General features: G+C 41.9%; 1 protein-coding gene, 1 long non-coding RNA gene and 1 other non-coding gene across 7 annotated transcripts; 2 read left to right on the plus strand and 1 right to left on the minus strand.

Moving 5' to 3' along the window:
* Positions 1-69: 69 nt before the first annotated feature.
* LOC115135557 (uncharacterized) lies at positions 70-7,804 on the plus strand. 3 transcript variants are annotated; one of them, XM_065023546.1, is made up of 6 exons: positions 70-499; positions 655-776; positions 3,087-3,243; positions 3,381-3,717; positions 4,255-4,345; positions 4,897-5,127. In XM_065023546.1, exons 1-6 carry the CDS (start codon positions 381-383, stop codon positions 5,061-5,063), a joined length of 993 nt encoding a protein of 330 aa, XP_064879618.1. In that variant the 5' UTR covers positions 70-380; the 3' UTR covers positions 5,064-5,127. The 3 variants fall into 3 exon arrangements, with proteins under 3 accessions (XP_064879618.1, XP_029526218.2, XP_064879619.1); XM_029670358.2 differs by lacking the exon at positions 4,897-5,127 and adding an exon at positions 5,170-7,804 and having other exon boundaries at positions 75-499; XM_065023547.1 differs by having other exon boundaries at positions 82-499; positions 4,860-4,943.
* Positions 7,805-9,384: 1,580 nt separating this feature from the next.
* On the plus strand, positions 9,385-14,177 carry LOC115136410 (uncharacterized). 3 transcript variants are annotated; one of them, XR_003864612.2, is made up of 6 exons: positions 9,385-10,373; positions 10,804-10,882; positions 11,605-11,741; positions 12,518-12,678; positions 13,364-13,467; positions 13,627-14,177. It is a non-coding gene; the product is annotated as an uncharacterized LOC115136410 (long non-coding RNA). The 3 variants fall into 3 exon arrangements; XR_010464891.1 differs by having other exon boundaries at positions 11,605-12,678; XR_003864613.2 differs by lacking the exon at positions 11,605-11,741.
* A 63-nt stretch (positions 14,178-14,240) lies between these two features.
* trnac-gca (transfer RNA cysteine (anticodon GCA)) lies at positions 14,241-14,312 on the minus strand. The gene has a single exon. It is a non-coding gene; the product is annotated as a tRNA-Cys (tRNA).
* Between the last annotated feature and the right edge of the window lie 1,611 nt (positions 14,313-15,923).

The following is a 15,923-nucleotide window of genomic DNA, read 5'->3' on the forward strand; positions in this document are numbered from 1 at the left end:
AAAATACAGGGATTATGTGTCCTATGCTTCTCACCACGGCTAGACGACACGCCCAAGGATCTAGCAGATTGTAGATAACATCAGCAAACTGCCCAGGAGACAAATAGAGTGCTGGCAGTGAGAGGGTGTAACCTGCTCTCTTCTCAGCTGACCAGCGACGTGGATCCACCTGCATAGAGTTATGTTTGTTCTTCGAGCATGAAGGGAGGGACAGACTAAAACACTGAGTACTCTGCAATGGGGAAGACACAGACTGTAGAACATCCGTGGTTTGGTTATCTAAATGTCTGATTTTCAGTTTCCTTTCAACTTACTTTTCATTTCCTTTATCACCTCACCTGTAGTGGAATCAGTTAGTGATTGCTGCCAAGTTAGGAACTATGACAGTGTATAATTTGAACTTGGATCTAGGTTTCCTAAGCAATGAAGAGGCACATGCTGTTGTTGAAGTTCTAGAGAGAGACAAGCGTCTAAAGGAGATTGAAAAGGAGAGGATTGGGTAAGTGAGAGGTCGTATACTTTAGTGTAAAAGGACAGCATTTGATTTTTTAAAGTTGGATTGAATCGTGGGTTTCTGTCTGCTTTTCTCTGTGTGTGTGTGTGTAGCTACATACTTTATGTCTGACTAATCATTTATACTTGTGTGGTCACCAGACGTCTTCTTGAGCAGCGGGGGGACAGAAAGTCTGTGTTAGGATGGCCGGAGAACCTGAGAAACCAGCAGACTAACAAGAGCAGTGTCCACCCAACCCAGGCACCACACAGCACTAACATAGGTGAGGGCAGACCACCAGATACACTGTCTACACCAGTGGAGGCTGCTGAAGGGAAAACGGTTCATAATAATACAGGAACGGTGCAAATTCAATGGAAACCATGTGTTTGATTATTTGATATATGGGTATATCCCCCCCCACATTCTGAAATGACCTGATGGGACTTTGATAAATGCAGAAAATTCCAATCAAAATAAACATTGTTTACATGACTAATGCTTTAACTGGCCTACTGCCATAATCAGTTTAATATCAAATCATTTGTGTGCATGTAAATGTGCTCACTGTGTTTTATATGTTGCATTACTAACTATGAAGCTCCTGGCCCTTATGCCAGGAACTGCTCTGGTTCTACAGGGTTAAAAGTGTCCTCATAACTTAACAGATGTCTCATAACATGACTTTCCATATACTGTAGTTATCTGTAAATATGTACTTATGGTTAATTGTTAACTTGCTCTGTCTATGACTGGCTAGACGTGTGTCAGGGAGAATAATCACTATTATGTACACTACCGGTCAAACGTTTTAGAACACCTACTCATTCAAGGGTTTTTCTTTATTTTTACTATTTTCTACATTGTAGAATAAAAGTGAAGATATCAAAACTATGAAATAACACCCATAGAATCATGTAGTAACCAAAACCGTATTAAACATATCAAAATATATTTTATATTTGAGATTCTTCAAATAGCCACCCTTTGCCTTGATGATAGCTTGGCACACTCTTGGCATTCTCTCAACCAGCTTCATGAGGTAGTCACCTGGAATACATTTCAATTAACAGGTTCTTAAAACTTAATTTGTGGAATTTCTTTCCTTCTTGATGGGTTTGAGCCAATCAGTGTTGTGACAAGGTAAGGGTGGTATTCAGAAGATAACCCTATTTGGTAAATGCCCATACATCAACTGTTCAGAGGAGACTGTGTGAATCAGGCCTTCATGGTCAAATTGCTGCAAAGAAACCACTACTAAAGGACACCAATAATAAGAAAAGACTTGCTTGGGCCAAGAAACACAAGCAATTGACATTAGACCAGTGGAAATTTGTCCTTTGGTCTGGAGTCCAAATTTTAGATTTTTGGTTCTAATCGTTGTGTCTTTATGAGACGTGGTGTGGGTGAAAGGATAATCTCCTCATGTGTATCTCCCACTTGAAACATGGAGGAGGAGGTGCTATGGTGTGGGGGTGCTTTGCTGGTGACACTGTCTGTGATTTATTTAGAATTTAAGGCACACTTAACCAGCATGGCTACCACAGCATTCTGCAGCGATACGCCATTCCATCTGGTTTTGGGCTTAGTGGGACTATCATTTGTTTTTCAACAGGACAATGACCCAACACACCTCCAGACTGTGTAAGGGCTATTTTACCAAGAAGGAAAGTAAGGGAGTGCTGCTTCAGATGACCTGGCCTCCGCAAACCCCCGACCTGGTTTGGGATGAATCGGATCACAGAGTAAAGGAAAAGCAGCCAACAAGTGCTCAGCATATGTGGGAACTCCTTCAAGACTGTTGGAAAAGCATTCCAGGTGAAGCTGGCTGAGAGAATGCCAAGAGTGTGTAAAGCTTTCATCAAGGCAAAGGGTGGCCATTTGAAGAATCTCAAGTATAAAATGTATTATTTTATTTTTTTTACACTTTTTTTGGTTACTACATGATTCCATATGTGTTATTTCATAGTTTTGATGTCTTCACTATTATTCTACAATGTAGAAAATTGTACAAATAAAGAAAAACCCTTGAATGAGTAGGTGTTCTAAAACGTTTGACCGGTAGTGTATTACATGTAACTGTTAGCATGAACTGTAACTCTTCAAATAAATATATCTTAAATAAATCCCACAAAAAAATAAAAAAATAATCTGCACTTGTATTACTAGCGCTGACTTTGCTAATAACTACTTTAATGAGTTAAAATGGACAAACTACGACTGTGATATGTGGTTGTCTCACCTAGCTATCTTTAGATGAATGCGCCAACTGTAAGTCGCTCTGGATAAGAGCATCTCCTAAAGGACTAAAATGCCAAATATAAGGTGAGCCATTGACCCAGAAATGGCCTGAAATTGCCCCTAGGACAAGTGATGACTAATAAGATGTAAGAGATGGAATCTGATCTGCTACTCCTCCAATGAGAGCATGACTAGGTCACTACTGGTGACCTAACTGTAGATATTGCTGCTACTCATGAGGTTTGCCGGGTCAGGTTAGTCAGTCAGCTCTACTCTTTATCTTTGGCTATAATAGTTAGTAATTCACTGCTGCTTGTCCTGAGTGATATTTCAACACGTTGTCATTCTACAGAGCAGCAAACTGTGAGAAGCAAACCAATAAAAGGGAAGGATGACGGTAGCGGAAGACATACAACTCTGCGAGCCCGTCTCAGCTCCATGTTCAGCCTCAGGGTCCCTCTGAGGGGCAGCAGAGACCCGGGAGGGAAAAACAACAGCCATAACAATGGGTGAGCCTTTGTAACAAATAAGTAGCTGGTACACTTACAAACATGGTGGAAACATGCAGATTACTGTGACAATAGCCTTCAGAGGATGGAATTAGGGTAAAGGGATATTCTAATGCAGGCTTATTCCCATCCCCTAGGGTTAGCAACTTCTCCTCTTCTGGAGGACAAAGCTGCGAAGGCAAGAGTACTGAGGCAAAGCATGTGGAGGAGCAAATAGGTGAGCTTGCAGAGGAGCCTAACAAGGAGGTGCACACAGAGGAGGAGCTCACCGAGGAGGTGCACACAGAGGAGGAGCTCACCAAGGAGTTGGACACAGAGGAGGAGCTCACCAAGGAGGTGCACACAGAGGAGGAGCTTACTAAAGAGGTGCACACAGAGGAGGCACACACAGAGGCGGCACACAGAGAGAAGGAGCTCACAGAGAGTCCTGCAGAGGAGGAGCCCACTGAGGATCACTCAGTGGAGTCTAATAAGGTACAGACTAGTGCATAATGGCCCTCAGTAGGTGTGTAGTAACCAGTGCCTGTGTGTTCCCCTCACCTTTGGGCCTATAATCTCCTTGTAAAGTATTGCTTTCCGCACTGCATCAAAGTTGTCGTATTTCACACACCCCCTTCAGGGAGCCTTTTCAACAGCTTGGGTGTACCCTCAGCAGGTTTGCATGCCTATGACACATGCTTGGGTAAACTCAGCGGCTTGTGGCAGTTCTTGAGAACATATCTAACCTATTCTCCTATATCTCTCTGTCATGTAAGTTAGCTTGATAGCATGTTTGCGTTCACAACCACATTTATTTGATTAACCAACATTTTGATTAATTGGGAGTTGCACGTATTGTTGAGTTATTATGAGATTGGCCCATAGCTTTTGATGAACTCATGGATCAAAGGTTAAATGCAAATATTGATTCAAATCCCTCTATTGTATGTTGGTGCCAAGCACAGCATGTGATGTCTAAAAATAGACATGATTTGCATACTTAAACTCTTTCTCTCTCTCTCTCATTTACAGGTGATTGGACCTGCTGCCTTCCCTGTGGGTGAAACAGGGAAGAGGAGAACAGATCTACTGGAAACAGGGGGAAAGCAGGAGAGCTCCACAGGTGTGTAATGGCTCCAGTCCTCCTCTGGTTATTTACTAAAGGACAGATAGTAAACTGTGTGTTATGATTGCAGCTATGATGGCTCCTAGTTTGGACGGGGAGTGAAACAGACACTTAAACTGTTCATTCTGTAAGCCATGTACACACAAATGGAGCCATATATGTTTAGATGTGGTTACTTCTGTTATCCTTGATTTGATATGCACTAAGTGTACAAAACATTAAGAACACCTGCTCTGTCCATGACATTGACTGACCAGGTGAAACCAGGTGAAAGCTATGATCCCTTATTGATGTCACTTGTTAAATCCACTTCAATCAGTGTAGATGAAGGGGAGGCGACAGGTTAAAAGATTTGTAAGCCTTGAGACAATTGAGACATGGATTGTGTATGTGTGCCATTCAGAGGGTAAAAAAACATTTTAGTGCCTTTGAACGGGGTATGGTATTAAATGCCAGGCGCACCAGTTTGTGTCAAGAACTGCAATGCTGCTGGGTTTTTCATGCTCAACAGTTTCCTGTGTGTATCAATAATGGTCCACCATCCAAAGGACATCCAGACAACTTGACACAACTGTGGGAAGCATTGGAGTCAACATGGGCCAGCATCCCTGTGGAACGCTTTCGGCACCTTGTAGAGTCCATGCCTGACAAATTGAGGGGGGTGTTCTTGATATTTTGTACACTCAATGTTTACAAATACTTAGTAAAGAAATGAGATTGTGTCTCAAAGAGGCTGGTTTCCTAGCAAATAAATGGTTAATAAAAATATGAACAACTGTGTCAAAGGTCAATGTACCAATCTTGTTCTCTTCATTGGTCAGCCATAGGTCAGAATCAGAGAGAGGACCAAGAAAGTTCTGGAGTGACTGGACCAGCGTTAGCACCACAGTCAATCAGCCACCCACCAGTGAAGCATGAGGATCCTACATCTAAACCTCGGAAAGGAGAACACATCCAACCATCAGCTGAATTGAAAACGTCTATTCCCTTTAGCCCAAATCGGAACATATGTAGCTGCCCCATCCGCCCCCACCACTCTGACATTTCCTCCCCCTTCCTTGCACCTCAAGAGCAGTCCCTGCCCAGGACTGCCACTGTGGAGAGTCTTTCCCCTGAGGTTACGAACATTCCCTTTCACAGCCCACATCAACCACCAAAACTTCAGTCTTCTAACTTTAAGAGGAGCCAGCTTCAGAAGGCCTCTGGTCGGGCCGTAACACCAGCTCGCCATTTGTCCTTGATCAGGCCATGGAGTGTGGAGTCACCAGGAACGTTCTCCTTGCTAAGACCAAGCAGCTTCACCACACTGCCCACCTCCCACTATGTAGAGACCCAGGCTGAAGCCTCCGGCATCTCCTCCGACCTCCCCTCCAACCTCCCCTCTGGCCTCCCCTCCTCCTCTGACCACCGAGAGAGTTCAGTCACCTTGAGAGAGCACATTTCAAGAAGTCATCTCACCTTGTTCTCTGCCTCTGACCTACAATGTTTCCCACCCCAGAGCCTCAACAGAATTCTGCCTCATACTACACTGTCTCATTACCCTCTTGGATATAGGACCAGATTAAGCTCATCTTTGATATTTAACTCTCTCCCCGTGTCTAGGAACACTTTAGATACAGCAACTGAGAGTCCAAAATACCTTAACAGGTCCAAGTCACTTGATAGACATTTAACCAAAGCTGTGTCTATGGATACTGCTGGTGACAATCACTCCCCCTACTCACCACCCAGCAACACAAGATGGATGTCATCTTCTGAGAGAATCAACATGTTGGCGAAGCAGCATAACTTAGCAGCCCAGGTTGGTTTATCAAAAGCCATCAGCCAACAGAGGATTCTGCAGACGAATGCCTCCGTTCAATCTAATAACCAAAGAATGTTCAAGCACCATGCATATTATTCAGGTGTATATGACACAGGTCCCAGTCTGGCAGTTAAGACTCATTCTCTCTCCAGCCTCAGCTCCAGGGCCTCTCACGGCCTTCAGTCACATCTTCACAGCCCCCCAGTTTCACCAGATCATATGACTGATCTCACAGAGCCTATGGTGGTACACACAGTGCCCCAGCAGACACAAAACAGTTGATGATAGGGGAAAAAATAAAAGTCACTGGTTCAGAGATTATTGATAGTGAAACACATAATATCAGTGAATCTAAATGTCAGACTTCAAATAAGGATCTGTTTGCATCTCAGATTAGAAAGAATAGCTTGGGTCTGCCTGCTCAGGACGCAACTCTTGTCTCTGATAGGACTGAAAAAGAGCCCACTGGTTACAGAAGCAACCGGAAAGTAGATCAGGTACTGAATCGCCTCAGAATGATATTCAGTAGCAAACGTATTGAGGAAAGGAGTGTGTTGTTTGGTAGAAAGGGGAAAACGGTGCCATCAACACTTGAGGGAGCTAGTGTCATCAGTGAGAATAGACGGACAGGGAAGAGGTCTCCAGAGGTCAAAGAAGTGCTGAAACCCATTGACCTTCAACGTAATGTGGCAGGTCATCTGAGACAACAAAACAGAGGCTGCAATGGGCTGACAATTTCCACAGTTAAATTAGCATCCAAGAATGCACAGTTAGATATTCATGACAAAGAGAGGAACACAATATCAACTGAGAAAAATGGAAACCCATCGCTGTCAAAAGAAGAATTAAGTAGAACAAATCCTCCACATTCACCCTATTTTAGTAGTCAATCCCATAAGGACTCTGGAAGTTCTAGAACCAGTCATTTTAGCCTCAACACAAAGAATGAAGATGTCTTCTCTAGCCCAATGGGTAAGGACAGTAGATCAGATAGGAGTAGAACTGCCTGTTTTAAACCCGCACAGCTCTCATACTCCAACAACTCTCCAACCACTACTGATTTTGGCCTGAAACATGGCCGCTCCATCTCTGTCACCAACATTTACTCAAACCGAACATCAAGAAACAGGCGCATCTCCACAGGAACTGATATGGCCCCCACAAGGTACCTAAGGAGTCTGGATGATATCAGAGGGCCAGGGGACCTTGATCGCCCACCCAGGACCCTTTCCAGAGCTTTCTCTAGCACTCAGAAAACATATATCAGTCTAATAAAAACAGACAGCATCTTAAGCCCTAAGAGCCTGACATTGCCTATGCCTCTACGGTTCAATGAGTCATCGACTTGGCACACAGAGATTTTAAACTCACTTATCATTGATCAGAAGTTGCAAGTCATTCAAGGCCCCATGGAACTACTGCCCATCACTAGCTCCAGTTTGTCAGACTTTGAGGAGTATGACTCAGATACAACTACAGATGGAGAATATTACTTGAGCAGTGATGATTGGGAGAAAGAGTCAATACTCTAGCAAAGGGCGACCGTTTTGAGTAACATTGTGCAGATATTTAACGTTTTTGTGAAAATCATTTCTTATTGGCCTATGTATTTATAGTTGAAAAACATTAATAAAACAAATAATTAATCTGTACATTTATTGAATCCATGTTGATGATATGGTGATATATGGTAGTGAGAGGAAGCTCAGTGGTTGGCAGTGGGAGAAGATGGAAGGAGATGGATTTTGGCCGACATTCTGCAAATGTTATAATTGATAAAACATTTATTTTATGAACAGAGTGGACTAAGTTTTGTAGACTTTACCCTTTGCCAAAGTTGTAAAAAAAAATCGCGTTGTTTAGTGCAAATGCGAATTGAGTTATTGCACACTCGCACTTCACAGAGTAGGCGTTCCCTAACGAAAATATGCAGACGAATATGGAACGCCGTTTGGGTCTTTGCGTGTCAAAAAAAGATACATGTCAAATAACACTATTTGACGCGTCAAATAAGCTTGTTGACCAATCAGGAGCTGAATATGGCTGCACCTCACATAGTAATTTAACGCGTTCATTATTTGTTTACATAGTTATTACACATGGATTACACTATCACTAGTATTTTAGATGTCACAACGATTCATCGATACGTATGCTATGATGCTGGTGAAGTTGTCTCGCGCATCTACAGTGCTGTTCATTAAAAAAAGCTAGCTAGCTCATGGATGCAAACAATGTTCTTCCCCAAAAACTGTGCAAAACGACATAATCTCTTTCACTAGCTAATAGTTAGGTGTCATCTAAAATAACCTTAATTTATAAAACAGTTCTTATTTGATTAATGGTGGTCGGACCCATCTATGTGAAGCTAGCCACAATAAGGATTAGTCACAATAGTGGACTTTGCGGTTAATAAAAGTATGTCATTGACAGTGATGCAAATGACCACAAATAATATAATTATTAATTATTATGTCATAATTGAATAGATCATAATAAACGAGGTTGGAATGTTGTTATATAAAATCAAGAAAATACAACAATTAGTTAATTTGACAAAAATATGTTGAAATCACACTGGATGTATTAGAGGGCATACTTATTTCACTGCACAGCCTTACCTATGGATTGTGGATCAATGACATGGGGTATCAGTCTACTCAGTAACACCCAGAGAATAGTAGCATCGTAGCTCTTATCACGAGACTCTGAAACAACTGAATTGAGCCACATTTATTGTCAACCTACTATGTGTATTGAACATTATTCCCGAGGGAAAACAATACTGAGTGGATGTTTTGGAGTCTGATAACTCTGAGGAGGGCGTTGGGAAAAATATATTGGGTATTGAGTAGACTGATACCCCATTTCATTGATCCCCAATCCTTAGGTAAAGCTGTACAGTGCAATATGAATGTCAATACACACAATAGGCTGACTGGGGAGGTGATTTCACAGAGTCACAGTGCCGCGATAAGAGCTACAACCCTAATGTTTGCGTAAACTCTTCACAGTTGTGTTCTGTGGGTGTCACTGAGTAGACTGATACCCCATTTCACATTCCAACCTTGTTTAACATTATCTAGTCTAAAATGGCATGATTCCACCAACTGTAACCTTCTGCATCACTTTCAAAGAGGTACTCTTATTTTGAAGGCTAACAGCAAATTCCACGATTGTGCCTAATCCTTATTGTGGCTAGCTTCACAACACATTAACCGGTCAGGTCGAGCCTCACTAGCCAGATGAAGCTAGCTGACTGCTTATAACGTTAGCTTTGGGCTAGAGGGTTAAGAAGTTGGCTAGTTAACTGAAGTTCAATTTAAATAAGCTAATACTAGCTAATACGAGGTTCCTTAGGAAGAGGCTGGTTTAAAGCTCATGTTACCCTAGCCCCTTTCATTACATTAGCTAGCTAATACTTACTCACAAGGATTCCTAAATAATTGCTAAGAATGATGAAAATGACTAGTTTCTACTGGTCTTTGTTTTCAGGCTGGTTGTATTGGTGTTAGCTAGGTAACTTTACCAAGCTAATGCTAGAACGTTTCCAATAGGATATCGCTAGCTCGTGCTTGGCTCTGCCCACTATGACTCATTTGTTCCCATTGGAAACGACATGTAGCGGTCTAACTTGTCTTTGCGTAACCCTTATACAAATGTTAACTTTCAACTTCAATGGGGGTGGGGACATCCCTAGGATTCCGATTAACACGGACCCTGAAAGAAGGAAAAGAAGTGACGTCTGGTAAAATTAAAAGGGAGTAATATCCGGCATTCTTCTGTATTATACCATCAATATTTGGTCTCTGTAAACGGATAGTTTTTCCTGTGTGTATTTCATCAAACTTCCTCTACACACAAGTCCATACATCGTGCAATCGCATTGGGCCAAATCACAAATTCACCCCCTTCTGAAGATGAGATGCTGCATGCTAAATTGGTACCCTAAAAATAAATATTAGTTAGGTAGCTACCTCGTCTCTCTACTTTTAGAAAGGAGCTAACTATGACTCTTAAATATAATCTACTCAACCCTATACTGAGCGTATTTCAGTTAGTTTGTATAGTTTTAATATTATTTACTTGTAACTTTCAGTTTTGTCAAGCTAGTGAAGTCAGACCTGAAAATGTCTTGTTTGGGGTCCAGGGCTAGACCCTAAAGTCGTTTTGCCCGTTCGATCCAGGCTGTCAACTCAGCTGGGGAAAACTTCTCTCCAGGTAAGTGTCTGTGATAATATTAATATTTGTCTAACAGAGAGGATGAGGCTCTTTGTCTATGTCAATTATTTCATGAATTTAATTTCTTCATCCGCTGGTCAGTCCCTTACTAAAGTTATCTTTGGGGAAACTGTTTGGTAACCCATCCCTTTTGAAGGCAATTTCACCCCAAGATCAATTGAGATCTCATACAATGGGGAGTTTGTCATCAGATAAACAACTTGTTTTTGTTACTGTAGCCTATGCTTTATTGATGCACAAAATCGAACTCTTAACGTCTTAAACAATGTCCATGATTGGGCAGCCCTTTATTCCCCTATAGAGCCTAATATTTGCGGGCTAAACATTACTCCAATTGTCCCTACGGTTATGTTCTTGTTCCTATAATCGAGGTGATTTAACTACTTTTGATCTCCTCTTTTACATGCAGGTAGACTCGTTCAGAAGCAGCATGTCCGCATCCACACCCACCTTCCCCTGGACAGAGGCGATGGTTCCTTTCTGATGAGGTACTGTCTGCATTGGCAGATCTGTGTGATCGCTTGAGAGAAAATATCAGTTAACTCATCATCTAAGTCTGCCTGTTTGAATAATATAGATGGCAGTATGTTGATCTGTTATTTATTCTCACTGATTCCACGTGATGCTGCATCCTGTTGGTTTTATGTACTCAGGCCCAGCCTATCATGGGTACTGTGACTGCTCAGGGCACAGTCGCGACTTTAGCATGTAAATCTCGGTGCCCCCGCATTTTTTAATATGTATGCCAGCAAAGCCACTACACAACACTAAACAATACATTAATTGCACTATAACAGTGACATACAGGGCCTATATAAAGCTGTCCCAACAGCAGTCCTAACGTCTTACCACTGCTACACCTGGCAATCAGCGGAGCCTTGTCTGGCAGCGAAACAGTTCATTCAGCCTAGGGTTGCCAACTGTCCTGTATTAGCCGGGATGTCCCTTAAATTGGGCTGAATTGGTTTGTCCCATACGTGATCTCCCTTGTCCCGTATATTCATCCAATCACAGTATAGCGTAAACGCGCCAATTCCTGCAAAGTCATTTCTGTTGTAGTTCGGTCGTTTTGGCATATCATGGAAATATGGATAAATATGCAAAAAAAGAAAAGACTGCAGCTACAACAAACAATGGGAAGCAAACAAGACGTGGGTTAAGGCTGTCAGTGGTGACTCCGACGAAAACTTTCTGTACTTTATGTTGTCAGGAATTCTCAATTGGCCATGGAGGGGAGAGTGACCAAACTCAGCATGCATCCACAGAAATGCACAAGAAGGCCACGCTAGCTAAAGGTGCTAGCAATATCGTCTACTGCGGAAAATTATGTTCTGCCTCCTACGGAAGGTGAGCCTGTGTATTTCTCAGTAGCCAGTGATGCCTCAAACAAGGGAAATAGAAAAATGTCCGTGTGACCGTGCACTGGCACGCCACCTTTTGTCCCTTATTTGGTAGTGAGAAAGTTGGCAACCCTAATTCAGCCTCATTTACTGCCTTTAAAAAAAACATAGCTGATATGGCTGATTTGCTTAAACAAATGTGGTTTTTACTGACAATTGAGATGTACAAACTATGGCATAAGGTGGGGGGGCGAGTAGATAAGAGGCAATCAGTCATTTCGATTGACATTAATGAGCGAGCTAGGACGGACATAGTCAATATAAATATTTTTTCAGACTTCAGTGCTTTCCCCTCCATTGACCTGCAGCGCCTCCTACAGGAGGTTCCCTGTCGGTTCTCCAACAGAGGAGGTCTCATTCACTATGCTGTAATCGACAACCAGGTCGCTGTTCCCTGGGAAAATGCATTGACTTCAAGATAATAATAAAAAATAAAAAAATGTCACCTTAATTTTATTAGTTCTCTGATGAAATGTTCCTCTCACTATGCAGGAAGGTAAAACGTTGCTTTGTCTTTTTTGTGTCATTGTATGTGTTCACTATTATTTATAGGTGAGTTTGTGTGTGCTGGTCTCTGTCCTTTCATCAATAAGTATGATCATGGTCCTTTCTTAACTGTCCGATGGTACTTATTTGCCCCTCACCAGAAATTCACATAATAATATATTTTCAATATGAGGTGAGACTTCCTGATGTGGAATTTTACATCAATGTGGGAGACAGGCCAATGGAAACAAGGAAGCAGATGACATTCCTGGGGCTGTTCCAATCATCTCCTGGTGCGGTTCCACAGACACCATCCTCCCCACCTATGACAACACTCACTCCACCCTGGAGACCCAGTGACATTTCCAGTGACCCGCTGTCAGTCCAGGGCAACACAGGTTAATTCTGCTTACTTACACCTCATTACTCATATGCACATTACTCTGTTTCCTTGGCCTCTTGGTCCAACAAAACAGAACAGGCCTTATTCTGTGGCCGGGACAGTCGTGAAGAGTGCCTACACCTGGTCACTCTGTCCAAGAAAAGGGGGAGGGATCTGGGCAAAACAAATCTTGTTGGATTCTTTGACTTATTCAAGGTGGGGGACCATTCTGAACATTCCACCCAAAGCCAGCAGGTTCCCAAAATAAAAAATTGGTAGCCACAATAATATAAAATAAAAGGGAATTCTAAACTTTCACACCTTGGCGTAATATACGGCCCTTTCCCATTTACAGTATAAGTATCAGGTGAACGTTAAGGGCACAGTGGCTCCTTACAGGTTCCCTTAGCTGATGCTGGGGAACAGCCTGGTGCTGAAGCATAATTCACCAAATCACTTCTACACCCACCTGAAGAAGCCAGGCACCCACTACATCCCTGTGAAGAGGAGTCTCTGACCTCATCCAAAAGATTGAGTGGGCAATGGTATTTGAGTGGGCAATGGTGTTTGTGTCAATATGTATTTGCTACCATGTACATTTTGGGATACTTGAAATGCAAATGCATGTTGTAATGAATAGGATCTAGCCAGGTTTTTGTGGATATTTGATTAAGATATAGATTTCTTTATTTTCCCTACAGGGGAATGATGATGAAGCACAAGCGATAGCAAAGCAGGCCAGACGATTGTACGACAGCTCGTACAACCTAACAGATTCTAATGTTACTATTACAGTGTGCTACAGGTAATTGTCTTTATTTGCTATGCATGCCAATGCTAAATCAGTTCAGATAAATTAAGGTACTGTCATTATCCTTGATACTTTTACTGCAGTGTCAACTCTGATACTGTACTGTGTGTGAAAAAGAAACCCAGCTAGGAAAGTTGTCTCTTTCCATAACAGCTGTACTCTGAGCGTCAGACCAACCAGCCCACACTGCATCCAGACATGAAGCGGGTTCCCCAGCCATCCGACCAGAGTGCCCTTTGCAGCTGTCAGCAAGAGCCTCAAAGAGATGATCCCAGCCTGGAGAAGGATGAACCCTGATCAACACTGAAAAGAAAGGGAAGAAACACTAGCTATTTCAATACAGAAAGTGCCTTGGACTTCTGCTTGCTTGTTGATGGAGATTCTATGCAATGAAGAAGTACTGTGTGACCAGGACTGCTTAGTGGATGTACCAACACTCATATAGACGATCAAATATTAAATGTGGTTTGAGCCAAACAGACCTTGTCACAGCTCACTTTACTGAGCCTTTACTGAGCCTGGAATATGACTGTTTTATTGACAAGACCATTATGCGGAAGCATCTGTTTTCACTAACCTGAGTGATATTGCCATATAGATTGGTTTCTTTTTGGACTCTTCTAAAGCCACTATGATTGTGCAATTAAATGACCTATTTACTTCGACGTACTGTTGTGAAAAAAATACAATTGTATTGAAACATTGATGGACGACCAGAAATGTCTTTAACTAGGGCTCAAATTCACACGTGCCATAAAACAAAAAAGAGGGGGCACCCGGATTTGAACCGGGGACCTCTTGATCTGCAGTCAAATGCTCTACCACTGAGCTATACCCCCTTCTGTTCGTTAAGGGGAATGTTTTAGAATCTATAGCTACCTGCGTCACAGTTCAGCAATGACAATCTTTTGATTGTAATATTAATATTGACTTCACTTTCGACTACTTGTGATTAGATTTCCTAGACAACGTACTTTGGTTTTAGCTGTAGTCAATAGCTACAGTTAAGAGACAAACCATAAACCAAGTAGCTATCTAGCAGGAAGCTAGTAGTAGAACAGATAGTAGACATTTTGGTTGAAGCTAGCGACTCAGAGCCTTGGCACCATGACCGGAAGTACTGTAACGTTAGCCAGCCAGCGCTATTGGATGAATAGACAGCAGCCTTTTTACAATATGGCCAATTTTGCAACTGTGATAGTTAGTGGTAATCATGGTGCGTATTTCAAGTAGTTTGCTAGCGTTGTTATTTACAATTATTCGAACCCAGTGCCATATAGCATATTACTATACAAAACACGTAACATATTGACCCCATTTTGAGAGGTTAACGACAATGTTGCAGTTAGCTATCTAGCTAGGTAAGTTAATTAACTGTTAATAACATCCGGCCGTGATTGGGAGTCCCATGGCGTCGCACAATTGGCCTAGCGTTGGCCGGGGTAGGCCGTCATTGTAAATAAGAATTTGTTGTTAACTGACTAGCCTAGTTAAATAAATGTTAATTAAATGTTCCACAACTAACGTTAGCAGCTAACACAAGCGAGCTTTGTTTGGTCCATACTATCTCTCGAGAACACAAGGGGTCTTACAGCCAGCTAGCTATATGTCCATCTATTTAAATGGGATAGGTTCATACATACATACATAAACGTCCCTTTTTCAGGACCCTGTATTTCAAAGATAATTAATAAAAATCCAAATAACTTCATAGATCTTCATTGTAAAAGGTTTAAACACTGTTTCCATGCTTGTTCAATGAACCATGAACATATGGAACGGTCGTTATTAAGACACTAACAGCTTACAGACGGTAGGCAATTAAGGTCACAGTTATGAAAACTAGGGCCATTCCCCCCATAAATGTCATGGAACTTGCAGGTGTCTTGGTGGAAGAGTTGGGTAACATCTCACAGCAAGAATTGACAAATCTGGTGCAGTCCATGAGGAGAAGATGCACTGCAGTACATAACAGATACTGACTGTTACTTTTGATTTTGACCCCCCCTTTGTTCAGGGACATTTTATTCCATTTCTGTTAGTCACATGTCTGTGGAATTTGTTCAGTTTTATGTCTCAGTTGTTGAATCTTATGTCATACAAATATTTACACATGTTAAGTTTGCTGAAAATAAATGCAGTTGACTGAGAGGACATTTCTTTTTTTGCTGAGTTTAGTTATCAGTGTATTTGATTGTAACGGGACTTTCCTTATCTGCTCCCCAAAGATTGAGAAATTGAGAAATTCATTGAGCTCCTTCTCCACATATGAACGGAATGGAGTCTGTACAGTAGAGAGGTGCAGGTTGCCTCTAAACACAACACAGATCTTGGGTTATTTTTCTATACCATAACTAATTAACTAGCAAGGTAACCTAATCAGCACTCAGAGGCAACTACATTGAAGTACATTTTCTACAGCCTGGTGTCTTCTCTGTATTGCAGAATTG

Source organism: Oncorhynchus nerka, linkage group LG10, assembly GCF_034236695.1.
Source record: "Oncorhynchus nerka isolate Pitt River linkage group LG10, Oner_Uvic_2.0, whole genome shotgun sequence".
Classification (NCBI taxonomy): domain Eukaryota; kingdom Metazoa; phylum Chordata; class Actinopteri; order Salmoniformes; family Salmonidae; genus Oncorhynchus; species Oncorhynchus nerka.